Genomic DNA, 23830 nt, shown 5'->3' on the forward strand with positions numbered 1-23830 from the left:
GTATGCATAATCTGGAGACTACTGATACAATTGACACGTGATATACGGATGTCCCTTTCAAAAGTTCGTTCCATAGGGAGACCCTTGTCACTCCGTCAAGCTTTGGCCATGCTTAGCGGCGGCTGTTCACACATTTGGTAAAGGTATCTTATTTTACTCTAATATTTCAAAACAATATTTCTTCTTTCAAATAAATTGTAGAATTTTGAAAAAAAGGAAGGTTTTAAATTTAAAAAGGTTAGGTTTTAATATACTATTTTTAAGCTATAGCAATGTTGCTTTTAATTGTAAGAAATAGTATTAAAGTTAATGATAATGATGTATACATCTTCAAATGTGCTGACAGGTGGTGGCCGAGCACTTGACAGCTGCTGGCAATCTTGACAGGGGTTCCCTATGGAAAAAACTTTTGAAAGGGACATCCGTATATATTCCGTATATCTGATAAGATTAACCACCTCTTTATGTACGTATCCCGTACCTATACATATTATGACAAAGACAATATTGAATATACGTGGCACAGTACGAATATTAATAATAACTGTCTCAGTTCGACGGTGGGGATCGACGTATTGAAAGTTGAAAGTTAGAAAGTTGCAAAGTCAGGGTCTCGAACTTCTAGTGTAGAAGCACATGTTCAATGGCTTTTCCAAGTCACTTTTTATAAAAGCTAATATTTTGCCTTGTTCGCTAATTTATTATTTATATCTAAACGTCGACAATCCTCTCAAGTATCTTTTCGATGCAGACTTGCCATGAAATGATCGATGCGACGCAGAAGACGGGCAACCTTTGAACCTCTAAGGAATAATTCAACCACTTCGTCCATCCCTCGATATCCCGAAAGAGAAGACTGACACCTTTCTCCCCTTCCTCGGCCGCCTATCCCGGGCGCGCCTCGATTACAACAATGCCTTCCATGTTGCGACTCCTACGATCACGACCGAATATCCTATCCCTTACCTCGAGGGCTAACCGGTCAAATCCGCCCAGTTCTCAAATTATCCATGTGCATAGAGTCAATATCCGGCGAAAATGGTTCAAGCCAATGTATGCGATTTCTATCGTCCGTCTTTCCAGCCTTCGCCACGAATGCTAAGTTGTATCGCGCAGGAATTTTATAGTCGCCGGGTGCATCTATTATATGTGCTACCAAGTATATACGTCGTCTGTTCTTAATACCCTCGGCAGGTGGCTCGACGATCAAGAAAAGCACCTAACCGAGGCGGAACGGCAAGAGATGGAAGAAGCAGAGTACGATCCTATATTTATTCCGCTCCCCTTCACCATGAGGATGGTCCCGTCCGACCCCTACAAAGGCTCCGACCCGGAGTGGCAAGCCTTTGTCAGAGTTAGCAAGGATAGAGAGAAAGTTAGGGGGATTCAACGTAAGCTAATTTACATGCTCGAGGGGGAGAAAAGGAACGTTGGCTGACAAAGCCGTAGGCGGCCTCGCCGATCTTGTTCGCAAAACCGCATCAAGACATCCTATGCTTCTCCGGAGGTGCGGCGGGAACATGGAAGTAGGACGGTATTGGCTCGACGTACAGTACCCATCCCGACCACCGCCGACGTTCGTCCGGAAAGGGTACGTCCCATTCCTACCCCAACGATGCGGAGTTAACTTTGAAGTCTAATCCTTCTTTACAGAATATCAATAGGTGACGACGGTACTTATATCGCAGAGGAAACTGTCGATGCCGTGACTGCTATCCGAGTGCGACGTGCTCTTTGGCCAGATACACTTACCCTGTCATTATGGAGCTTCTCGGGAGCATTATTAAAGCAGAATGCTTCAAATTTTGCTAAATTATTTGGATACGCGCCCGCTCACCCAGATACCTCCTTTCAACAGGCCGTCGAGAAGCTGAAGCAGTCCACCGAAGAACCCAATTCTAAAACTCCAAAGTCTCTTTCATCTACAAATACGCGGGCAACTGGTAGTTCGTCAACGGACCCGACTTCTCCTGTCGAGAAAAGATCTGCTGAAACGACACCAGATCACAGGCCCTCGACAACCTCTTCCGGTTCGGGGGTGAGTAGTCCGGTCCCAATCATCCCCAACGCCGAGCCAGGCAAACCCAAGAGCGCCAAAGACATGTACGGTATCAAGACTACGCAAGAACATACCAGTGGACCATGGCATGCATTTAAACAAACCTTTGTACAGACATGGCGACCCATCGGCGGGTTTCCTCCGCGGGGGGCGATATACGTGGCTGGGCTTGTAGAAATTACAACCCAGCGTGCTTTTATCACAATCGACGTCACCGCGTGGTGGGACCCGAAGACGGAGGCGTTTGACATGAAGAGCACTACTTTCCGTCTCAAAATGATACGTGAGAGGACGCAAAGCCCCCTAAGGTGAAATAAGCAGCAGGTCAAACTAGGGCCGTAGAAATCATCACAAATGACATTAACAGGTAAAGTTGGCGTTTAGGGGGGGAGGGGGGGTACAGGATTGAAAACGTCTATTCAAACGGGTTGGCAGAAACTAGGCAAGATGCATCGCTGCATGCATATAAGGGGCGTTTTTCGGGTACAGGGATATTATTTCGAAATGTTTCATAATGGAACTAGAGCGAGCGAGTTTTGAGAAAGCTTTCTAAGACTAGTAGATACCATAGAGACGGGTTCGGAGGACGTCCCTCCTACCGAGATACCTAAGGGTCCAGCGGATTTATACATATGCGTTGCTATCCTAGCCCTATGAATTCTCGAAAAGCCTTGTTTAGACGTTTGGTCGGTGCTCGTCATTATATCGCAATAACAAGGTGATATTTCTTGGATGATTTAAGTCTAATACAGGCAAATTCACCTTGGACCTTGGGTCTTGGTCTTCATCACATACCTAGTTGCTAAATAAATCACCGTATACTCCGCCACGATGATTTTATCTTCCGAGAAACATTGGATCGAGGAAGGAGGACGTGATAGGGGAGATGATGTTGATGAGCCTACCCTGAGGCTGTATCCGAAAGCCCTATACTATAACTCAGTGTGTGAATATCACATTCGCTACCGGCTGCCTACATGTAGCAGTAGTATATCGACCCCCTCGATAACAATGAGGGCTACACACATTCTATCAGCCTAGTTGAGATATGCCCTTGTAGGTAGGTATGTCTCCGGACGTGCTGCTATTTGCTATAAAGTGACAAGGCTTAAGTGTGTATCAAAGATCGTGGTAGATTAAATATCAGCCCTGTCTTACATGTCACTTCTTGTCTTTTCCTGCTTATTCTATGGAAAGAACTAGGACTATGCATCCCGCCCAAGATTTATTCAGCACCAGGCGAACATGTATTCAGGTGGTGAGTTGATCAACCCTTTTTTCGTCTTTCCCATTTTACCTGCCTTTTCATTATGACTGGCTTGTTTCTCTGCTCTTTTGGCTTCAATCTGAATTCAGTCCTCTATTTTCAAATACGGTAAAGTTATATGAATACCGAGTTAGGCGCCTAGGTAATTAATTTTACCCGTGTATTGATACCTCGATTGTTGTAAAAAAACACGAATATAGTTGGCTCAACTCCGTTTGCAATTCTATTCAACACATCGGAGTCCCACAGCTATCATATAATGGTGCATGAAATGAGAAATCCGGGCCGAGCCATTCCCAGTGGCCAATTGGTCGACTTTATCTCCCTGATTCGAGTTCAGTGTAGCACAAGCTGCCGGGACGCTGCTGGCCGATTCTAATGGTGGCCGTTTGTTTTGTTGACCACCAGCATGGGAAACAGTGCGTGTCCAAGATCGGATTTGGGTGCTGAGGTGACAAGTCGAGCGTGCCTCGACAGGCGAAATAGAGAATATAAAGCAACTTCCTGACGGCAATTCCATCCTATACTCTTTCGGATGAATAAACATTGCAACAATGAGTCTAACGTATTTCATTGTCGATGCTATCAAGGTCGGGTATATTACGTGGGTTTCCGTAATACTAATAAGACTAATAATCACTTTCATATCCTCCTTTTCTTTTATTAAGCAGCACCGACCCCCGTCAAGCAACAGCACACAATATATTCTGGTCAATAGAGCGGTTGCAAGCTTTGGGTTCCTCCAAGAGAATAAGTTGCAGAACCGACTCGTATCACGAGCCATACCCAATGGAAGACTGGTAAATGTGTTTGGGGTCGACAACGCATTTACAACTACAAGTGTAATCACCTACCGGAGATTCATACAAAGGGTCGGACCTGGATTACGAAACAAGAATCCCGAGAAGTGGCATAAATTTTTCAATTCTGCCTCTACGACACTTGATCTTATTCTAACCGACTTTCGAGGCGTAAGGTACTCGCTGCCCGTAGCTATTATTGCTAGACAACTTGTGTTCGTTTCGACCCTACATTCATTCTTTAACGTGGACCCTAAGGACGTCAATCTTAGCGACGTAGGAGTCGCCACTGAATTAATCAATATCCTCTGGGTACAGTCGAAAACGGAACCGCAACCGGACTCATTGCGAGAAGGACGGATCTTCCTCGAAGTAGCACTACAACGAATACTTCCAGATAAGTTCCCTTGTAGCGCTCAAGATCACCCTCTGAATATCATCATTCCGGCCTATGAGACGATGTGGCGCGTTGTTTTATTGACATTCATATCCGCCGGGTTCCGGGACGTAGACCGGGAGACAGGAGAGCAGTTCCGAAAAGTTCTCGAGTGTGTACCAAAATGTTTTAAGGGCGGGAAATCAAAAGATATGAGGACGATGGCAGTAAACTTTTCCAAGGTAAGTCAACGTTCTATCTAACATTTTACAGGAGACCTCGACGTCTCTATTTTGACATTAGAAATACCTATACATCTGTTAACCTTCACAGGAGGGTCTTCGCTTATATCCCCCAACGAAAAGTATTTATCGCGCCGTCCCTACGGAACCTCAGGATTCTGACTTCGTCACATATGACGAACAAATCATCGCCGATATCCAAGAATGCCATCGAGATCCCAATATCTGGATAAACCCTACTCAATTCCGGCCGTCACGGTTCCTCCCGGGAGAATTCACGGACGCCATGAAAAACGCATACTTACCATTTAGCATCGCGCCGCACCGCTGCCCGGCCGCTGACACATTTGCTCCCCACGCCATTATCGTCCTTGTGGTCGTACTGGCAAAGGGCCTGGGCACACTGGAGTCAGGCGCGAACGTGCGGTTTGGAGATGCCAGGCTAGACGGCGATACGAGTGCGCTGTTGCCGTCTGGAAGATTGGATATGGAGAATTGGGAGCTGGAGATGAATGATGCCGTCTGAATTATTAAGTGGCTACGTGATGTAGCTACCTATAATAGTTATCTGAGGAGATATTTCACCGGCGTTGAGCTTATTGCCACACTTTGGTTGACACCTTTGGGGCGGCACAGCTTTTAGGGATAGGGGACTATTACATGTGAGAAAATCCTGGGGAGATACTGAAATATTCTAGAATCTAGAATGTATTAGTACTACACGTTTTTAGTTTTAGATATCTACCTCCTTAGAGACTTTTCCTAGGGTTCTTCGACGCTCGATTCTTTTACTGCCCTTTTAGCATTGCTTATACCAAATACCTTATTAGGTAGGTAGTTTCTATTCTTAACAATTCCTTTTCCATTTTGAAACATGTTTTCTTTGTACGTCTGTAAGCACCTCAACCCCCAGTAAAAAAGGACCGTTTCCGACCATTTATGAGCAAGGATTCTCCAAGCACGTCATATGCAGCTCGTGTTGCGTTGATCGCAGCTGAAATTTTTGGGGCTTTCCCCGGATTTCCATTTAAGCTATGTACAAGCTTTTTTCTAGCTACGGACGACCGAAACATTTAATATAGGTATACTTTTAGTATAGACACCTCAGCTTTCTGTTATATATGGGTCGGCGTTGCTAGTCTTACGATCGTTTTTCTACTATTCTTGTTTTAGTATAGAGTCGGCTTAGTTATTGAGCGAGCCAATCATGGGGGGGAGTCCGGTCAAAAAGGGCAATACGAATACTGAACAGCAACTGGGAGAAGACATTGCTGTTGGGATTGAGGATGTCAGTACGATCCCCAAGGGAACAATTGATCCCGTATACGAGGCCAAAGCGAGAGTCTTGAATAGAGCGGTACGGATCTTTCCATGATGCTCGCTCTTGGTATGTCTTCCTAATAGTTTGGATTGCAGATTCAGGATATTGGCATGGGATGGTACCAATGGCAGCTCTTCATCGTTGTGGGTTTCGGCTGGGCGTCTGATAATCTTTGGCCGATCGTCACGTCGCTCATATTCACGTCTATCACTAATGAATTCCATCCATCGCGCCCCCCGTTGCTAAGTCTTGCTCAGAACATCGGCCTGCTCTTCGGAGCGGTGTTCTGGGGGTTTGGCTGCGACGTCTTCGGCCGGAGATGGGCTTTTAATCTAACTCTTGGTGTAACAGCGGTATGGGGGATGATAGCTGCCTCTGCACCCAATTTCGCGGCTATTGGGGTATTCGCCGCATTTTGGTCGTTTGGCGTCGGTGGCAACTTACCAGTCGACTCTGCAATCTTCCTCGAGTTCCTCCCAGGATCTCACCAATACTTACTCACTATCCTCTCTATCGACTGGGCTCTTGCCCAAGTTGTAGCTAACTTAATTGCGTGGCCACTGCTAGGGAACTTTACCTGCCAACAGACGGATCCGGACTGCACCAGGGCCAAGAATATGGGGTGGCGTTATTTCATGATCACGATGGGCGGACTAACGCTTATCATGTTCATTCTCCGCTTCTTCTGCTTTACCATCTACGAGTCGCCCAAGTATCTCATGGGAAAGGGGTTGGATGAGGAAGCAGTGCGCATAGTTCACGAAGTGGCACGGCGAAACAAGAAGTCCTCATCGTTGACTGTCGAAGATTTAAAAGCCTGCGAACCGGACGGATACGAAAATAGGATAACTGCGAATGATGCCGTAAAGCGCAAGTTAGAAAGCATCAATCTTACTCATATCCGGTCTCTATTTGCTACGGGGAAGCTGGCGTATAGCACAGGGGCGCTAATGGTGGTATGGGCTTTTATCGGTCTCGGGTAAGTCTGAAAAACGGTTGCTATTCTTTTTTACACTTTTTAACGTCTTATAGGTACCCGTTGTATAATGCTTTCCTCCCATATATCCAGAGCACTCGTGGTGTAGACTTTGGCGACGGGTCAACTTACATCACATACCGCAATTCGCTCATCATTGCCGTGCTTGGCGTGCCTGGCGCTCTTGCTGGCGGCGCTCTTGTCGAACTACCGCATTTCGGACGAAAAGGCGCTTTAGGTTTAAGCACGATCTTGACCGGTGTCTTTCTTTATTGTTCGACTACCGCGACCAACTCATCGAGTCTATTAGGGTGGAACTGCGCCTACAACTTTACGAGTAATATCATGTATGCCGTCTTATATGCTTTCACGCCCGAGCTATTTCCCACAAAGGACCGAGGCACCGGCAATGCACTAACAGCGACGTCGAACCGCATCTTCGGCATTATGGCCCCTATTATTGCTATGTTTGCCAATCTGCAGACATCGGCTCCGGTCTACACGAGTGGTGCATTGTTCGTTGCAGCCGGACTCCTCGTGGGGACATTGCCGTTCGAATCCAGGGGAAAAGCCAGTTTGTAAGGGGCCCCTTTTCCGAGTGTGTCGGTAGAAACTTGGACGAGGAGCTAGCTTTATCGGCTAGAGGCCAGCATTGAAGTTGTAGGGCCTATTGTTTACTATCGTATATTTCTTGTGGTACCAAAATGATACCCTGTGTTATATTGTCTCAGACTATGTATATTCTTGTGTTATCTAGCATTTCTGTCATCTAAAATTGCGTCGCTACTTAAGGGATATTTAGCACAGTGAGCGTTAATGATGTAAAAGAGTTAAAATAGCCACTGTCGAACTACGACAAGTCCAAACCCTCATAATTATAACATAGGATTCGATGCAGCTACTCTAAAAAGTCTAATATGAAGAGGCAGATATATTCGACACACCGGTAGCACAACACATATATATCCCTGACGCGTCATCCCTGTACCTCACATCAAGCTGTCTTATAATGCTGCGTAAAGTCGTATCGCATGTCGAAGAAATTCAGGTACATGGCCTTCTGCTTCTCGAGGTCGTCCTCGGCGTCTTTGCACGCCTTCATGACGGGATCGCGCTCTAAAAGGGTATCCGGATCGCTGTCCGACACGCGGCGGAAGTTGCTCTGGGAAATGGGGTCGATCACCGTCTTCCATTTCTCAATACGCTTCTCGCTGTACAAGTCTAGGATCGACTCGTCCGCCTTGCCATCCCAAATTCCCGCTAGACAGTCGTATAGCCCGCCTACGTCTACAAATCCGCCTGTGATACCCATGCCACCCCACGGGTTACACAGATGTGCCGCGTCGGCCGCCAATAGGATCCGGCCTACGCGGAAGGAAGGCGCGCATCGCTGATGCATCTTGTACGGCGATATCATGACGAGATTGTACTGGTCTGGCTTGGGGTGTCCCGGCAGCATTATCTCGTACTTCCACGGCTGACGCTCGAGCATTTGCTCCCAGGTTAGGCCGGGGGATTCACCATAGGTTACTCTATAGAGCCCATCTTCGGTGAGCCTAGCCGCCATCTATATACGTGTGTCTCGGTTAGTTTTCCGAAGATGGGAGTTATCCCCCTTTGCTTCCTACAAGTATCGTGCGACATCAGAATAACTCACGTAGAAATGATCAGGATGTAGGATGAAATTGGAGTCTCTGAATCCAAACTTCGAGAAGTCATAGTAGACCTATATCCTCGGGTTAACTATCGCCGCGTAAGGGGAGAGTTCGGAATCTCACGTTCGTCGCTACGATCTGCTTTTCCCAGGTAAAACCAGGGTACTCGTCTCCGAAGAGGGACTTCCTCACTTGGCTTCCCGCACCATCACACCCGATGATGTAGTCGCCGTAAATTTTCTTCGTACCCTCCGGGGTTTCAACGTCGACCCAGGCTTGTTTCTCGTCCTGGCCCGTTCCCGTAACCTTGTGGTTCCAACTGATCTTGCCATTGTACTTAGACAGGAACTCATCGAGCATCAACTGGTCCAGCTCGCCCAGGACTAGACACGCAAGGCGTAGGTCCTCGCCGTTGTAGTCGGCTAGCGCGGCGGCGTCCATACCCGTGATCCAGCTGTGGTCCTCGAAACGCCGCCAGGACATCGATGTCGGGCTTATGCCCTTCTCGCGGATCTGATCGATCACACCGGCACGCCTTAGATCTGGGATTGCGGGAGGGCCATAAATAGCGGCCCTCGGCTGCTGATCCAGCTCGTGCGAGGCTTCCAGGATTTCCACGGGAATCCCATGTTTAGAAAGGAGCAGCGCCAGTAGCAGACCCGAGGGGCCGGCTCCCACAATGATTACCTAATAACGGTAGCATTTATATTAGTCGAGATCGCGAAGATAAAGGGGGGGATGGCAATATGTATTATTTTTTTAAATTCTAGACTCTACCTTTTGGAATGGCCGTGACATGATTCTTGGGTAAAGTGACTTTGCGTCTAGTGGACGATGTATGCGTGGGCAGGATGGGCTATTCTATGGAACGCGGGGTGAAGGTGAGGAAAACGTGTTGACAGTGGTGCATTTTCTCGTGGATCGTGTCGGATCCTTTCGTCGACCATTTAGTTACCTACTGTCGCTAACTGGAAAGGACCCGAACCCCGACTTCGGGGGGGTGTTCGTACACTTGCCGAAACCATGGGCCTGGTTAATGGCCTGGTTAATAGAGCGAGCCGAAAGGTTTCCCCGCGGCCTAGACGCGAGTCCCTGCATGGAGCGTGAGATGCCTAGGTATGTTTATTGTTTGGGGTAGGGTACACTTCAGAGACAACCAGCGCAACTTGAGACAGCCGGCTGAACGGACTCGCGGACTACGAGGTCATCCACGGTGATGTCATTCATCTGATATGAGAAAAAGGGGAAGGACGTGAAAAGGCATGTGAAGCCGTGTTATACGTGACACTAAGCGCAGTGTACCGGTCGGTTTATACTACGGTGCAAAACAGGTAATTAACCGGGATTACATATCATGCAACTTTATATAATATATAATCAATTTATAAATTTAAGTAAAAAATATCTTTTTAAAGGCATATAGGTAATACCCGAATTTACCCATGAGATTAAGCCACATTACGTAACGCCGTCAACTTTACCGCGCCGAGAAAAACGGGCATTCGGCGCTCGTTTCGGGCTCGTTTCGCACCCGTCCCTCCGCCCGGCGCGGCTTCGGCGGCGGAGATACAATTATTTAAGCCTAAAACCACTTCAATCATTATAACGGTAACCAATAACTATCCCATAAGTACCTAGTTGTTAAATCCGTGGTTAAGTCCGTTCTCAAGTACGTGGTTAAATCACGTCCCTCGTTGTTCGAAATAGGCAGCCTGCGCCCCTTTTTGTTGGTTAAATTCCACGCCGCTTGGCTGGCAATACCTTTACTCCTTTCCGTACAGCCTTTTATTCAATTTAATTAGTTGAATTTAATTACGACACAAGGCCTATACGTTTAATTATATCGCTTTTACTCGGTTGCGTGCATTAATTTAAGACTACCTATACAGTCGCATGCAGTCATTGCGAATTAAAAAGGCTGCAAACGAGGTCCGATGTAAGGTTCGAAAGTATGTATAAAGCTGACTGTATTGTACGAGGCTATTTGTTTAGATGTGAGGCTGGCCAATAGCTCGGTGAGATTAGCAGATTCCGCGGGATTGTTATGAAATATACATGCGCGGCCGCGTAAGTTGTATGAAAATACATGATACCTTTTGGCCATGGGGTCAATCTGACAGTAATACACAACCCAAGCTTAAGCATACGGCAATCCCACATATGTAAACGAATCGAATACTCTAACTCCATACATGTGACGTGACAAGGGTATATCACAAGCTGCCGAGATCCAACCCGGATCAGCGGCCATATAAGTTGCGCAAACATCGCAAAAGTATCGTATCGTAGATCGCCAAAGCCGTAAGTAATGCAAGCCAGCCAGCCCCCTTTTTAAGATTTCATCCGACAGCATAGGTAGCTTTGATGTCCAAGATCGCCTCGTCCCGTTCAACGCAGCGCGCCCGCCCCTTTCTCAACCACAAATGCAACTCCGGACTTCTCATAATCCGAATTCTGCATCATCCCACTCGCCATTCTACCGCCGCTCTTTCCAATCTCAGCCCTCTCATCGTAGCCCCATCTCGCAACACCTCCGCCCCTAATCCACCCCTCTAAATTACGACACTGGCTCACGTCCGCCCACTCGAGATTTGCGCACCCGTCCAACACGCTCTCGATGCCCGAGGCCGTGACGCGCACACACCCGCGCACACTAAGCCGCTCGAGGTCGTTGAGGTGCAGTGCGACGCACGCGAGGCTATTGTCGCTCACCGCGCTACCACAGAACGCCATTTTCAGCTCGCGCAGGCCGGGAAGACCCAGCGCGACGACTTCTGTTGCGGTGTCTGAGAGCGCGCAACAGAAGGATAGATCGAGGTGCGTTAGGGCTTTGGCAGCGTGGACGAGGGCGACGATTGCATTGTCGGAGAGGTACGTGCAATCGGCGAGGCAGAGGCGGGATAGATTGGAAAATCGGAATGGGGCCCAGCTTTGGAAACCACCGTCGGTGATCGAGGTACATCTGGTTAGAGTTAGAGATTCTAGTCGATTTGAGGCGTGCGCTGCCATGTGCGCCATTGATCGGTCTGTTATATGCTTGCAGTACGATAGGTCGAGACGTTTGAGCTTCGGACAACCGATTACGGTGCCGGGAGGCGGGAGGACTATCGCCTGCGCCTGCGCCTGTGGCCGCTGCTGGACTCGGAGGCGCTGTGTTGTAGCGGCGGGGTTCTGATTCGCGTTTTGCTTCGCGTTCTGCGGGGGGTTGTCCGGGACAACCCAGCCGACTACTCGAGCTAACAGGTTATCACCAACCTTCCGGCAGTTACTCCAGTCGACCTCTTCCAAATCCTTAGCATTGTCGCTCATTTCTAAGATCTGGTTGGCCGAGACGTCCCATACAGACTTCATCCTCCAGACCTTGATGTGCTTGCCGCAGACTTTCCACAACGTAGAGAATCCCTCATCCGTGATGTGAAAGCAGTTGCTAAGATCTATCGAAATCGGTCGCGGCCCGAGAAACGGCGCGATTATATTGATGAGGACTTCATCTGTTATAAAGCGGTTGTAGGATGTGAGGTCCACGTGAGTACATAGTTTCGGCGAGGTAACTAGGAGCCTGCGCACATGGGATGACAGTTGTCTTAGCCGAATGAGCTCGGCAAGGTCGAGGAACTGGAATATCGTCACCAGGATATCGTCAGGAAGTAGAGCGTCTTGGATGGGTTGCGGCCGGCTGGGGAATATCTTGACTTTCTTTGTTGGTACTTCTATATCGGGAGAAAAGTATGATAAAGGGGATTGGATGGTTGTAGAAGTATTGAATTTAGTATTGAGCTTGTGTAGACGTAAGCCGTTACTTGTTGGGGCGCTAGGAGGTTCGTTTGGCGGTGGTATAGGCGGCGCAAGGGATCCTCGACGTCGGTTTCTTAGATTCTCCATATCAACACTTAGAAAAGGGTCGGGATCTTTTGGTTCCATCTGATCTAACTCATCCTTTACCGGGGAAGCGGGTATGGATGGAGTTGTAAACGTAACCTGTGGAGGCCGTAGAGGGGCTAGTGATACCGAGCCTTTCTTACGCATCGGCTCCGCGTCTACCATTTCGACATCTTCTTTCGGCCTAATCCGCGTCCTTGCCGTATCTTCAACCTGTTTCTTTATTTCTGGCGGGCATCGTTTCCATAATTCGCCCAGAGCCTCACCACTAATCATGAGACATTCAACAGCTGTGATAGACCTGACCGTCGCAGTTCGTCGGACAGAAAGACCCAGGCTAGCAACCTCTCCGAAATATTGGCCTTGTCTGAGACGCGGCCTTATTACGGACGAGCGTGTTATCCGTTTTTGCTTCCCCTCGGCCGCATCGTGGATCACTTCCGCCTCGCCCCGCACAATGAAGAAAATTTCGTTACCGGAAGTCCCTTGGCGGATTATATCGGTGAAAGGTGGATAGGTCTTAGGTTGCGCACTCATCCCTAGGAAATGAAGAATATCAGGGGGCAGCGTCGAAAATAGGGGTAGCTCCTTAAGCGTCTGCCGCACATTTATGAGGCCACTTCCTAACGCACTTCCTGCTGTTGGGTCCTCCATCCCTCCCGGACTGGGAGATTTCCTCTTCTTATGGTTTACTACGGCCCCTTCCTTAATTATACCGACATCCCCAGTTAATACCTCGCCCGGAGCAGCTTCTCGGGCCGCCGATCCATTCGCAACTTTGAGGCTATGTCCCCTTTCCTGCCGTTTCTTGTTAAGAATGGTCAGACGTTCGTGTGCCTCTTGTCTAATAGCCATTTCCATATCGGGAAATCTAGGCAGCTCCAGGGCGAGGTCCTCTTTCTTGAGTACAAGAAGTAGACATTTCGAGCGCGCGACAATAGTCGCCGTTCGAGGCATGTTCATAAGTACGCCTATCTCACCAAAAAAAGATCCCGGTTTAAGCTCAGCATATACGGCCTCGCCGTCCCGCGAAGTCACCCCAACAACTCCCCGGACTAACCAGTACATCGCTTTTGCCTCGTCGCCCTCCGTTAAGATGTGGTCGTGCGCCGAATGGATCTGGGGTCTTAGATGCTTGCCGATAGCTACCAGAAACTCCTCGGGAGCTGACATGAAGAGCGGAAAGGATCTCATGCGGTCGAGAAGATCAAGCGGCATGTCAGGGATGGTCGAAGCCGTAAGTGGGGAAGGGCGTATGGGCCGGGTCGGGTTGGTCTCACTATTGAACGACCTAATCAAGGAGACGGAGTCGCCAGGTTGACCATTAGCCGGATGGTGGGCCAGAGCCCTATAGGGCGAAGGCGGAGAGCCTGGCACTCTATTCCGCCTCATGGCTACTTCACGAGTCCTCGTGTATAGGCTTAGTATGTAAGCTCCCTATTACCCCAGTTTCGGATTCCGAGAAACGATTATTCCTTCTTTGACCCTTAACAGCCTTTGGATAGCTCCAGATAGTAGATAATGGCCTCAGATTGCTTTGGTCTCTCTAAATTGAGGGGCAAAACTTCGATCTTTCACTTTAGGCAAGAAACGATTCCTGCTATACCCTGCCGAGAAATCGCGGGTTCCCCATGCGGCAGCGCCAAATACGGGGTACGTTATTTTTTTTTATTGGGGTTCTCTTTACGCCTCCTTAATCTATCATGCGGAGAGCGACGATCTTGGAAGAAACTAGAGCGGAAGCACGGGAGCTAAAGTATATGTTGGAACCGATTCTATGATGGAGCTTCTGGCGCTAAAAAAGCTCGCGGCGTCATTAGCAGTAAAGCTGACTCGAGTGGCGCTGCTAGGAGATCTTGAGGTAGTTGTCAAGCCAGGAAACTAAGATACATGGCGGGGAGCGTAGTCGCGTGCATAGGAAATAAGTGCGGTTCGAGAAGTTCTACTAGCGGGGATCGTTCGGAGTTGATTCTAAATGCAAATCTATATTAGGTTATCTTACTCTCTCAAACAAGGACCAGGTATGTGATGGAGTTGATATAGAACTCACAATCTATTGCATAGGTAGTACCTGGCTTGAATTATTTGGTTCGTAGGTAGGCAGACTGTTGAAATTCAATTGCCCCGAGATAAAATGGAGAGAAGGGGGAAAGCGGAAAGGTATGCCAAAGGTGGTTTTGTTAATCCAATACGCTGAATGTTGATGAGGCGCAAGTCTTCGACGAGAGAAGCTCTACTTTGTGGTACTTTGGAGGTACAGCAACTTTCCAAAGACAGTGCGTATATACATACGTATTCGCATGTAAGAATAAAAATAAAAGAGGGACGTTCAGGGTCCTTCTATCCTTTCAGGGGCGAGCACGCTGACGAGGGCTACAAACAATAATAGTAATAATAATAATAATATCAAGAACAAACTTAAAGGCGGAAAAAAGGTAGGAAGACAGGCTAGCTCAGAAACATGATGACTGTCTTTGGTGTGAGAATCCAAATTATGATGTGCATGTAGGTAATGTAAGATGTCGCCCTCTTTGTTGTATGCGACCTATCGTGCGTGCAGCTGCAGAAAACCGCAGCCCGGGGCGGTTAGAGCTACCTAGGCTTGGTATTCTCAGGTGCTAGGTGCTTAATTGCTAGGAGGTACTAAATAACAGGTGCGTTAAGCAAGGAAAATCGCGGAGAAGACGGTATAAAAAACTTACGTGTCGAGGCTGTAAGGCCAGAAAAATGACGGGAGGTGAAACACGTCGAGCTGATGCAGATCTACCCCGATATGTGAAGGGAGTGTGGGACCTCTTCATCGACTTTGCCAGCTATAGCTGCTTTTTCTCTTGTACGTATTTCATGACAATGATGCGTTGTAGATTTTTAGAGATCGAATGGAAGGATTCCGTGGACAAAGAAGCAGAGAAGCTCTGAAGCACGGAGCGCATAATGGCACCGAACTACCCCTGGAAATGCACGGGCTACATATAGGTAGGAACCCCTCCGGGGTTGTAGATGAGGATTCAGTTGCTAAACTTAGCAACTGTAGGGTCCACGGCTACTAGGGTTATACCAGTCTGAGCTTTCAAGGTACCATTTCGCTCAGGTACATACCTCCAAGAAAGCCATGAGAGCTCGGGTAAGAGAAGACGCAAGAGAACAAGGATGCTATAAGGAAACATGATTACGACAGAACCCTAAAGAGCAATTGAACTTGTTCCCTTTTCCTGTTAGCCTTATGAAGACATAACATAGGTAGCTATGATTAGAAATCCTTGGCGAGCTAACTACCCGTATCCGTAGTACTTGGCTATATTAGGGGCGTAAAACTTGCGATACCTACCTAACTACTTGAGGATTTAGGCTTCTATTTCAAAGCCCAGAATTACGGTCAAAGGGGCCTTACACGCCGTAATCTCACTCTTGTTATTCAAGCCCATAATATATACTGAAACAGCTACCGGATACTGGGAACATCCAACAGCCTTCTCGGAGTAAGCGTGCCAATTACCTACCACTCCCCTCCTACGGCTTGCGTACAGGTCTATTTATATACTCAATGTTATGAAAATACAAGAAAAATGCGACCCGGATGGGGCGAGAATAATTTGGAAGTAATTTTCTTTACGCCTTCCATGAATTGTAGGATCAGCATGTTGGCAATTGTTAATGCGCAAAGACTTATATAGTAATACATGCTACATCAGAGGAGAGGCGCCTAGCTGTGTTGGTTGGATATACCAACAGAGGACTTTAGACCAATTGATTAACCACCAACCTAACTAATTGTGAGATAGAACTAACGACTATATGCCTAGCTCAGAGTTGATATTAAAGTATAGTTCTCTCCCTTAAGCTACAGCTACGCGTAGAACAGATTCGCAGACGACGTCCAATTTCGAGTAGAAGATCTTGATTACTACCTAGGTAGCAATCAATAGATACGGTGGATCGAATCCTGGTCGGCGATTCGGCAGGTTGTACCTACTCGCTCCTTCGTATGTACTTACATAGTGTCACCATTCTCGAAGTCCTCCCGAAACATTTCAAATCGCGAAGATACGACCACACGGGCCACGGCCAAGAAGATCGCCTGACTCGGGTGAGCTTCGAGAAGAGTTCTAGCGCCCTTCTATCCCCCACTACCTACCCCTCCAGTCCTCCTGGGTCTTGGTATGCTTAGTGGACGCGTACGGTAAGCAATCCCGTCGTAGGTAATAGGATTGCTCAAATTTCTCAAATGCCGAAGATAGCTGTAGATATATGTAAGGACTTCAGGATTATACGCGATTTAAGGGCTGAAGAGTATTGGCTGCAATGCTACCGGGGTCGCGAAAGATGCACGTACACAACCCATTTCATTTAGACTATTGACCTACAACGGGAAGGTCTAGCTTAAATGCAACCCTCTGTTCTCCAACGAGTTCCTAGGTTAGATGACCACCGAAACGTGTCAAAGAGGAAGGCAGCGAGTTTTCTCTTAAGACAGATATCTAGGTAGATAACGTCAGCCGTGTTTCTAGCGCTTGTTTTGATATTTCAACTACCTTGATTTCAAGATTGCGATATGTCAGATTTTGACTGGCTCATGTACGAACCCCAATGCTTATATTCTTAGGAAAATTCGGCGAGGTCATGTTCGTATAACCACTCGAATTGTAAGTTTCAATAAGCATGATAGCGTAAAGATATGCCCCCCAACGAAGGAGCAGACGTATGTAAGCTCCAAGCTACAGTCTGTTTCTTCTCCAACAATTTAACAGAGCACCCCTAACGTGTAAATACGAGCCTTCAAATCTACATACATACTTCCGTCACACTTATCCCGCACCAGGGGCGTACGGGTCACGCCATATCTCTATTTCAGGTTCATCAAGCCTGAGATGCTCCTAGTCCTATCGGTGTTCATAGCTGCTATCGCTGATGGTTAAGGAGAAATCATACGCAGAATTCAGGGCTAGTGATCCCTGATAGCAAAAGCAAACCCCAAAGTTATTGTCAAGGCAAGGACTCGTAATTGTGAGTATAATCTACCACTACGTTATCTATAATTCGTCCTAAGCACCAGTCCTGAGGACTCCGGATTCCTACATGGCGTACGGGAATAAAGCAGAAAACAACCTTACTACCGCTTCATTTCCGCTTCTTTGAGCCCCACTAGCATATATATGTGTGAAGTCATATTTCCTCGTTGCAGGAATTCCAACACATCAAATTGAGTATACCCTGTCAAATTTCCTACCACAAAGATGAAGACTAATCCAGTTCCTCCAGTACGGGGTCAGGGAACTTCCCATACCAAAAGAATGAGTAGGCAATCGCGATAATCCTTGCACATGTCCTTACAGCCCATCTCGAAAGTATAAACCAAGGGTACCCGCCAGGGACTTTGAGGTATAGCTTTCGCTGCGTAGCACATACTCTACTACCATATGGCAGGGTTAATATCCCGCAGCTTTGCATACCGTAAAGAGGTACCAAGCGCGTACTTGACGCTCGATTTCCAGAAGTATATTGCCATATCTCAGCCATGTAGCGCGGCTCGTCGCGATCAACGCTCGGCTTCATCGACCGGATCTGACAGGGCTGTAGTGCTCTTCCCTGGATGAAGTGACTACGCTCTCGATATCGCTTCGACCGGTACTCATGTTGATTGCGCCAGCATTGCCCATAGTCCCGTTGGTGCCATTCTTCATACTTGCTGTAGCTCCATTCCTGGGTTCCCTTTCGGTTCCATTCTTGATATACGCTGTATCTCGACTCCACGTACCCTACTTGATCCCATTCCGGGTATTTGTTAAAGCTCCGTTCTCTGTTGGTTCGTCTCCTATAGCTTTCGCCGCTACTCTCCCCCCACATCATATACTGTGACGTCTTTTTATCAGCTTGCGTAGGTTCGTCATATTTAGTGGGCGAACTATCTGACGACAGCCGATGCGGCATCTTAATTTTCGATAGCCCAAGGCTTTCTAGATATTGTCCCGCGGTATGGTCATCTGACATATTTGGTTTCTGGTTTGAGACGAGCTCTAACGATGATTTGGCATTCCCTTTGGCATCACCACGAGCGTGAAACCTAAGCTTGCATTTCCGGCAAAGCTTTCCGCGCGTTTTCAGACATCTAGGACAAGGGATCTCTTCTGCCTCAGAACAAGACGAGTAACCGCTTTGAATATCAGTCGGAATAGAGCTGTCGATCGGGCATTCGCCAAATGTATCAAAATATAGACCATCCATATCGAAGGCTCAAATTCATAACAGCGCAGGTTATCAGGTATATATCGCGTTCTTATACGGTGCTTGGTATTCTTACTTATTAGTGTATTCGAATGAAAATGCCCGTGAGAGGGGCTGAAGGGGCTGAAATGTTTTTAATATAAACCATAAACCTCCAAATATTAGATAATCGATTGTTTCACAAATCCCGTGACAATACAATTACATTAAAGATTTCCGAGATATTGGTGGATCTTAGACTTTACCCCTTTTACATAGTCTATGTGATCAGCGCCCGAATCATCTCATAAAGCATAAAAAATCGACAGGCAACGTAAACACTTCCCAGAAAAACAAGCGCCAGGATATGCACGGGATGCGTCATTCGCGCCCTACTGCCCGTGAGCCTACCGAATGCTATTGTACAGATGGCGTTGGCGATAGAGTACGGTATGAGGGACGCTGTTATAGTTAAAGATGATATGCGCCAGGCAAGTTGCTCCCAGCGCGAGGGGAAGGCATTGTTCCATCCAAGGCAGTATATAGCCCCAAATACCACGCCCATGGCTATGCTACCCAGATCAGCGTCATATAGTAAGACAGCTTTCTCTTTAGACCCAACGATAGCAAACACGGTAAGCGATACGTCTGTGGGGACTGGCTCTGACGGTTCTACTATTCTGTTGTCTTTGTAGAACCGCGGGGTACAGTTTCGCCTTAGGAAGGGACTGCCACTGGAGTCTTTGAGAATGTCCATATCGTTATGGGTTATCGAGCGAACGGCATCTGAATTCATAACTGAATGCTCTATCGGGACTTCGACGGCCTGGGGCTTGGTCCAATACAGACAATATGCGATAGCCGCGCAGATCGCATACGTAAAAGTTGAGAGCTCCAGCTGGGTGAGTTCCTCGTTCTGGAAGAGCTGGATGAATATCCCCAAGATAAACCAGAACAGCGATATAACTGCGATACCCTTCGCTAGAGGGTTGGTCTTGCTCTTGTCCTCGATAGCTTCTTCGTTTAATAAGGGTCCTTCATCGAGAATACCTAGATACTGGCCTACGACAATCTGCGCCGCGTTTAGATAGAGAATTACTTCACCATGGACTAGGTCCATCGCTCCTCTATCCCTGTCTGTGCGTGAATGTTGAGATGCATTGTTATCACCAGTGGCTGATGCAGCCATAGAACTTATAGCCTCGCCTGGCACATGAGATCCCGAATTCTCTGCTTGCGCCGAGGACGCTTCATTCCGTATTGGCTCGTCCGTTTCACGTCTATTTCGAACACTATTTCTTAGGGTTCCGGGCTGGGTGTTTAAGTTGGTGAGCTCGATGTTTTGAGTGGGGGAACATATAGCTGGTGATCGATCGTGAGGAGGGGCTGTTGATGCTTTTGCTCTTCCGAAAATTTTTATAGAAGCCCATAAACTCTTCAAACAATCAGAAAAGCGCTTGAAGATATTTTCCAGGAACAAGATTAGTGGCATGGTATAATTTTCGATGAGACACCCTAGGATCCTGAAGGTCGTATTATAGACATCTGCATTCTTAAATGTTTCCAGCAAGACCTTCTCATCAATCAAACGGAATTGAGCACCGTTGGGTGAATCGGTCTTCATTTTGAATTTGAGACCGCCCATATTTGCAAAACTGGCATGAGTCTTGGACCATTCGTTAACACGTCCTTTTCCGAGGCTCTTAAACATATGAGAGCCGATAGACGCTGCACGCCAATCACCAAATGAGAACCCGACCATCAGCTCGGGCGCAATAACCATTACGATTGTCCAGAGTACTTGTCGTCGGAATTCATGATTAAAACGTGATAACCACCACTTTTTCAGCAATGACCTTGGGGTCGCCGGAGGAGTATAAGGCTCCACACTGAGATGAAGTGCTAAGAAGGTGCTGGCCGAGATAGTGACTAGGCACCCAATCCATATGTCAGAGACATCTCGATTTGAGAGGCGAAGCCATTGAAGCACGGAAGGTGGTGTCTCGGACATCGTTTTTTGAGTGTTTCGCTTTGAATACGAGTATGCAACGCGTAGTTGGAGAGCAGCGATGATACCGAACCACCTTGAAGAAGAAATAAAAAAGAAGAGAAAGCACTGAAGAGAGCTCTCTCAGTCTCTTCTACCTCTTCATAACCCAAACATTGTGGCCTTCGCCAATAGCGACGGCGCTTTGCGAGGGAGAGGCATCGCCTCGAAACACCAGAGCCTGCTTACGTGCAACGTACCGGGTTTACGGAAGTGGTCAGTCAGTTAGTTCTCATGATCATGTATATCAGTTATGTGCCTCGTTGTTCTATACCTACCTACTGCTTGCGTGTCAACCCTAAATTGGGTGAGTTTGGTTTCGTGAAGACGAGTGCTTGATATGAAGCGTATCTCTAGAAGCTCCATAGTGTTATAAGGCAAGTTACGTCAATAATGAGTAAATATGAGTAGATCTAATCAAATTAAAATCGGACATGAAAAGGTATGCGACCTAAGAGTATATGTCCTATTACGTATCAGCCATCAACGTTACGAACCTGATATGTACTTAAGGACCTCAAACTGCAACTCGCGTTTTCAGTATAACTATAAGAGGTACTTAGGTACCATAGCGGCACAATGTGGTTTCATGGAATGGTTCCAACCTATTACAATGATTCCATGTATAATAATGTTTCAATTCAGACCAAATGATTCCACAAGGCTTACAATGATTCCACAAGGGTTGGAATGATTCCACAAGGGTTGGAATGATTCCAAAAGTTGGAATGCCCTCCTAAAAATTAGAAAAAACGCTAAAAATTTGAAAAGACTGGTCCTCGAACCCATAGCTCCCACGTTTGTGTTACCCCACAGTGGGGGTGTTTAAACGTTTGAGCTAATGGGACGAGGTGGCCAGTCTCATCGAATTAGTACGAAAGTTTAATTGATTTTTATCCTTATAAGCTTTACTTTCAAAAAAGTAAAATTTTAACTTAGAAATTTTTTTTAAAAAAAAAATATGATTGGACCATTCCACTTTTAGGAACCATTCCGACATTTGCGGAATGGTTCCAGGCTTTGACCCACTTTTATTATATATTACCCAATTAAAGGCCTTAAATTTGCAGTGGGTTCCACATTTTATTAGGCCATTCCAATTTTAGCAATCATTCCACGAAACCACATTTTGCCGCTATGGTACCTACCTACATACATGCATGTCCGGAGTAGCGCCGGGGTTAAGAAGCTCAGCTTCCCACAGAAGCCCGTCGGCTCTTTCCAGCTCCTTCTCCGCCTCCACTTGTCATTTTTTACCAGTCATAAGTGGGTTATTACATCAGCCATTCCCTCCACTGAGCATCAATCAGGCGTCATTGTCTGCATTGTACACAATCTTTTTCTATAATATAACTTGAACAAATCGTCCAATTTTAATCGTCCTTTTTGTCGCTTTTCATAACCGATTTACCTGCGAAGCACGCAACAATGTCCTTCACGATTACTCTCCGTCAGGGACCTGCGCGCCTGGCATCCAGGTTGCCAGAGATCTCCAAATCCTCTCTTCGAACCGTAGTTCCCGCCCGAGCTTTCCATCAGTCCGCTACCAGATCATCCAACTTCTTCACATCGCGAACGACGCTCGTATCAGCGCTGTCGCGAACGACACCGAAAAATGCATTCACGAAATCGTCAAGAACATACATACAACAACCTGCTGCCCCCGAGGCCGACTCTGGCTCGACGATGCGACGATTGCTAACTGGTGGCGCAATCTTCGGCGGCACTCTCATCGCAATCAACGCCATTTTCAACCGCGAGACTCGAGAGGATGGCGGTATGCCACCATACGAGCGATCCTACCTTAATTCGACCTTCCTTCACACTGGCCTTGGTATCGGCATCATCGGTATCACGGCGCGGCAGATGATTCAGAGCGGTTTCGTTTACAGAATAATGGTAACGAACCCGTGGGTTGTGGCTATTGGAGGTCTGGCTCTCAGCATTGGCACTATGCTCGGAACTCGAGCTATCGATCCTGATAAGTGAGTAGTTCCTTTCAATTCCCTAAAAAAAAAAATAATAAAATAAAAAATCAACACGTAGCTAACAGAAGACAGCTACGTCCCCAAGTACGCCCTTTGGGTCGCGTTCAATGCTACCCAGGCTGCCTTCATCGCCCCTCTTGTCGCTTTCTTACCCGGTCCTCTGATCGCTCGTGCCGGCCTCTATACTGTTGCGATGATGGGATCTATCTCGATCGTGGGCGCTACCGCTAAGCAAGAGAAGTATTTGTACATCGGTGGCCCTCTCCTTGCCGGAGCTGCAATCGTTGCTGTTTCGGGTCTTGCCCCGCTCGTCCTACCGGTCACGGCCGTCCGATCACTAGCAATTTCGGAGAGCATTTGGCTGTACGGTGGTCTGGCAGTCTTTGGTGGCTTCACGCTATACGATGTGCAGAAGATCCTCTACCACGCCCGCTTGGCTGAACAGGGTATCATCAAGAAGGACCCAGTCAACGAAAGCATTTCGCTCGAGTTGGACTTCTTGAACATTTTCGTCAGGATGGTCCAGATCTTATTGATGCAGCAGAATCGCAGGAAGTAATCGGATGGTGATTAGGATAAGGACTTATTAGTAGGGCAGGTTATCATGATAAGATGAAGAGAAGAGGTTAGGCTTAAGTGCTAGGCTTAAGTATAAGGCTGATAATGCCCAGCTTAATCTGGCTATCAGAGGCAGAATGGAAACTCTCCTCTCTCCTAGCAACGAAAGGATTGTCTAGGACTATACATACAAAATGTATAAACTAGCATAGCCAAATAAAAATAGTAAAATAATTGGGGATAGTATCATGGGTGAATAGCCCCTGATTAGATTGATTGGTAGTATGATATTCTCGGGTGACTCGACAATCCGAACACGCGCAACACACTAACCACTCACCGCTAGGCACCCATGTATTGTACCTCATATGGGATAAGGGGGTTCAGCTGATTCGATAACCCCTCGAAATTCCATCGAAAGTTGAGGCTGAGACCTGAATGGAGAGGCCGGTAAATCCGAC

General features: G+C 47.3%; 8 protein-coding genes across 8 annotated transcripts; 4 read left to right on the forward strand and 4 right to left on the reverse strand.

Annotated features, from left to right (window-relative positions):
• Positions 1-614: 614 nt before the first annotated feature.
• Positions 615-2454, forward strand: F5Y00DRAFT_224678 (uncharacterized protein). The gene is made up of 4 exons (XM_048006047.1): positions 615-1053; positions 1117-1391; positions 1450-1591; positions 1654-2454. Exons 1-4 carry the CDS (start codon positions 914-916, stop codon positions 2369-2371), a joined length of 1275 nt encoding a protein of 424 aa, XP_047869369.1. The 5' UTR covers positions 615-913; the 3' UTR covers positions 2372-2454.
• Positions 2455-3880: 1426 nt separating this feature from the next.
• F5Y00DRAFT_270618 (uncharacterized protein) lies at positions 3881-5270 on the forward strand (the record flags this gene model as incomplete). Its single annotated transcript, XM_048012644.1, has 2 exons — positions 3881-4744; positions 4836-5270. 2 exons carry the CDS (start codon positions 3881-3883, stop codon positions 5268-5270), a joined length of 1299 nt encoding a protein of 432 aa, XP_047869370.1.
• A 538-nt stretch (positions 5271-5808) lies between these two features.
• On the forward strand, positions 5809-7770 carry F5Y00DRAFT_224680 (MFS general substrate transporter). The gene is made up of 3 exons (XM_048006048.1): positions 5809-6101; positions 6161-7044; positions 7098-7770. Exons 1-3 carry the CDS (start codon positions 5952-5954, stop codon positions 7621-7623), a joined length of 1560 nt encoding a protein of 519 aa, XP_047869371.1. The 5' UTR covers positions 5809-5951; the 3' UTR covers positions 7624-7770.
• On the reverse strand, positions 7753-10045 carry F5Y00DRAFT_224684 (FAD/NAD(P)-binding domain-containing protein). The gene is made up of 4 exons (XM_048006049.1): positions 9474-10045; positions 8820-9383; positions 8699-8767; positions 7753-8608 (listed from the first exon to the last, which is right to left on the reverse strand). Exons 1-4 carry the CDS (start codon positions 9492-9494, stop codon positions 8036-8038), a joined length of 1227 nt encoding a protein of 408 aa, XP_047869372.1. The 5' UTR covers positions 9495-10045; the 3' UTR covers positions 7753-8035.
• An 897-nt stretch (positions 10046-10942) lies between these two features.
• On the reverse strand, positions 10943-14557 carry F5Y00DRAFT_101377 (RNI-like protein). Its single transcript, XM_048003786.1, has one exon. It carries the CDS (start codon positions 13965-13967, stop codon positions 11085-11087), a length of 2883 nt encoding a protein of 960 aa, XP_047869373.1. The 5' UTR covers positions 13968-14557; the 3' UTR covers positions 10943-11084.
• Positions 14558-17902: 3345 nt separating this feature from the next.
• Positions 17903-18797, reverse strand: F5Y00DRAFT_257467 (uncharacterized protein; the record flags this gene model as incomplete). Its single annotated transcript, XM_048010562.1, has 2 exons — positions 17903-17985; positions 18050-18797. 2 exons carry the CDS (start codon positions 18795-18797, stop codon positions 17903-17905), a joined length of 831 nt encoding a protein of 276 aa, XP_047869374.1.
• A 130-nt stretch (positions 18798-18927) lies between these two features.
• F5Y00DRAFT_101408 (uncharacterized protein) lies at positions 18928-21007 on the reverse strand. The gene has a single exon (XM_048003787.1). It carries the CDS (start codon positions 20785-20787, stop codon positions 19057-19059), a length of 1731 nt encoding a protein of 576 aa, XP_047869375.1. The 5' UTR covers positions 20788-21007; the 3' UTR covers positions 18928-19056.
• Positions 21008-21912: 905 nt separating this feature from the next.
• Positions 21913-23625, forward strand: F5Y00DRAFT_101429 (inhibitor of apoptosis-promoting Bax1-domain-containing protein). Its single transcript, XM_048003788.1, has 2 exons — positions 21913-22808; positions 22884-23625. The coding sequence occupies exons 1-2, from the start codon at positions 22252-22254 to the stop codon at positions 23368-23370; spliced, it is 1044 nt and encodes a 347-aa protein (XP_047869376.1). The 5' UTR covers positions 21913-22251; the 3' UTR covers positions 23371-23625.
• Positions 23626-23830: the final 205 nt, after the last annotated feature.

The sequence above is a fragment of the Daldinia vernicosa genome, assembly GCF_022497035.1.
Source record: "Daldinia vernicosa strain CBS 139.73 unplaced genomic scaffold F5Y00scaffold_3, whole genome shotgun sequence".
NCBI classification, from domain to species: Eukaryota; Fungi; Ascomycota; class Sordariomycetes; order Xylariales; family Hypoxylaceae; genus Daldinia; species Daldinia vernicosa.

Bases quoted from the DNA above. Each gene is read 5' to 3' on its own strand.
- F5Y00DRAFT_101377 (XM_048003786.1), bottom strand. From the start codon at position 13,967: ATGAGGCGGAATAGAGTGCCAGGCTCTCCGCCTTCGCCCTATAGGGCT.
- F5Y00DRAFT_224684 (XM_048006049.1), bottom strand. From the start codon at position 9,494: ATGTCACGGCCATTCCAAAAG. The intron at 8,768-8,819 runs GTGAGATTCCGA...CCGAGGATATAG, and splicing joins AGCAGATCGTAGCGACGAAC to GTCTACTATGACTTCTCGAA. The intron at 8,609-8,698 runs GTGAGTTATTCT...ACACGTATATAG, and splicing joins TACATCCTGATCATTTCTAC to ATGGCGGCTAGGCTCACCGA.
- F5Y00DRAFT_224680 (XM_048006048.1), top strand. From the start codon at position 5,952: ATGGGGGGGAGTCCGGTCAAAAAGGGCAATACGAATACTGAACAGCAA. The intron at 6,102-6,160 runs GTACGGATCTTT...TTTGGATTGCAG, and splicing joins CGAGAGTCTTGAATAGAGCG to ATTCAGGATATTGGCATGGG. The intron at 7,045-7,097 runs GTAAGTCTGAAA...AACGTCTTATAG, and splicing joins TGGGCTTTTATCGGTCTCGG to GTACCCGTTGTATAATGCTT.
- F5Y00DRAFT_101429 (XM_048003788.1), top strand. From the start codon at position 22,252: ATGTCCTTCACGATTACTCTCCGTCAGGGACCTGCGCGCCTGGCATCC. The intron at 22,809-22,883 runs GTGAGTAGTTCC...AACAGAAGACAG, and splicing joins CGAGCTATCGATCCTGATAA to CTACGTCCCCAAGTACGCCC.
- F5Y00DRAFT_101408 (XM_048003787.1), bottom strand. From the start codon at position 20,787: ATGTCCGAGACACCACCTTCCGTGCTTCAATGGCTTCGCCTCTCAAAT.
- F5Y00DRAFT_224678 (XM_048006047.1), top strand. From the start codon at position 914: ATGCCTTCCATGTTGCGACTCCTACGATCACGACCGAATATCCTATCC. The intron at 1,054-1,116 runs GTATGCGATTTC...TGTATCGCGCAG, and splicing joins CGAAAATGGTTCAAGCCAAT to GAATTTTATAGTCGCCGGGT. The intron at 1,392-1,449 runs GTAAGCTAATTT...ACAAAGCCGTAG, and splicing joins GAAAGTTAGGGGGATTCAAC to GCGGCCTCGCCGATCTTGTT.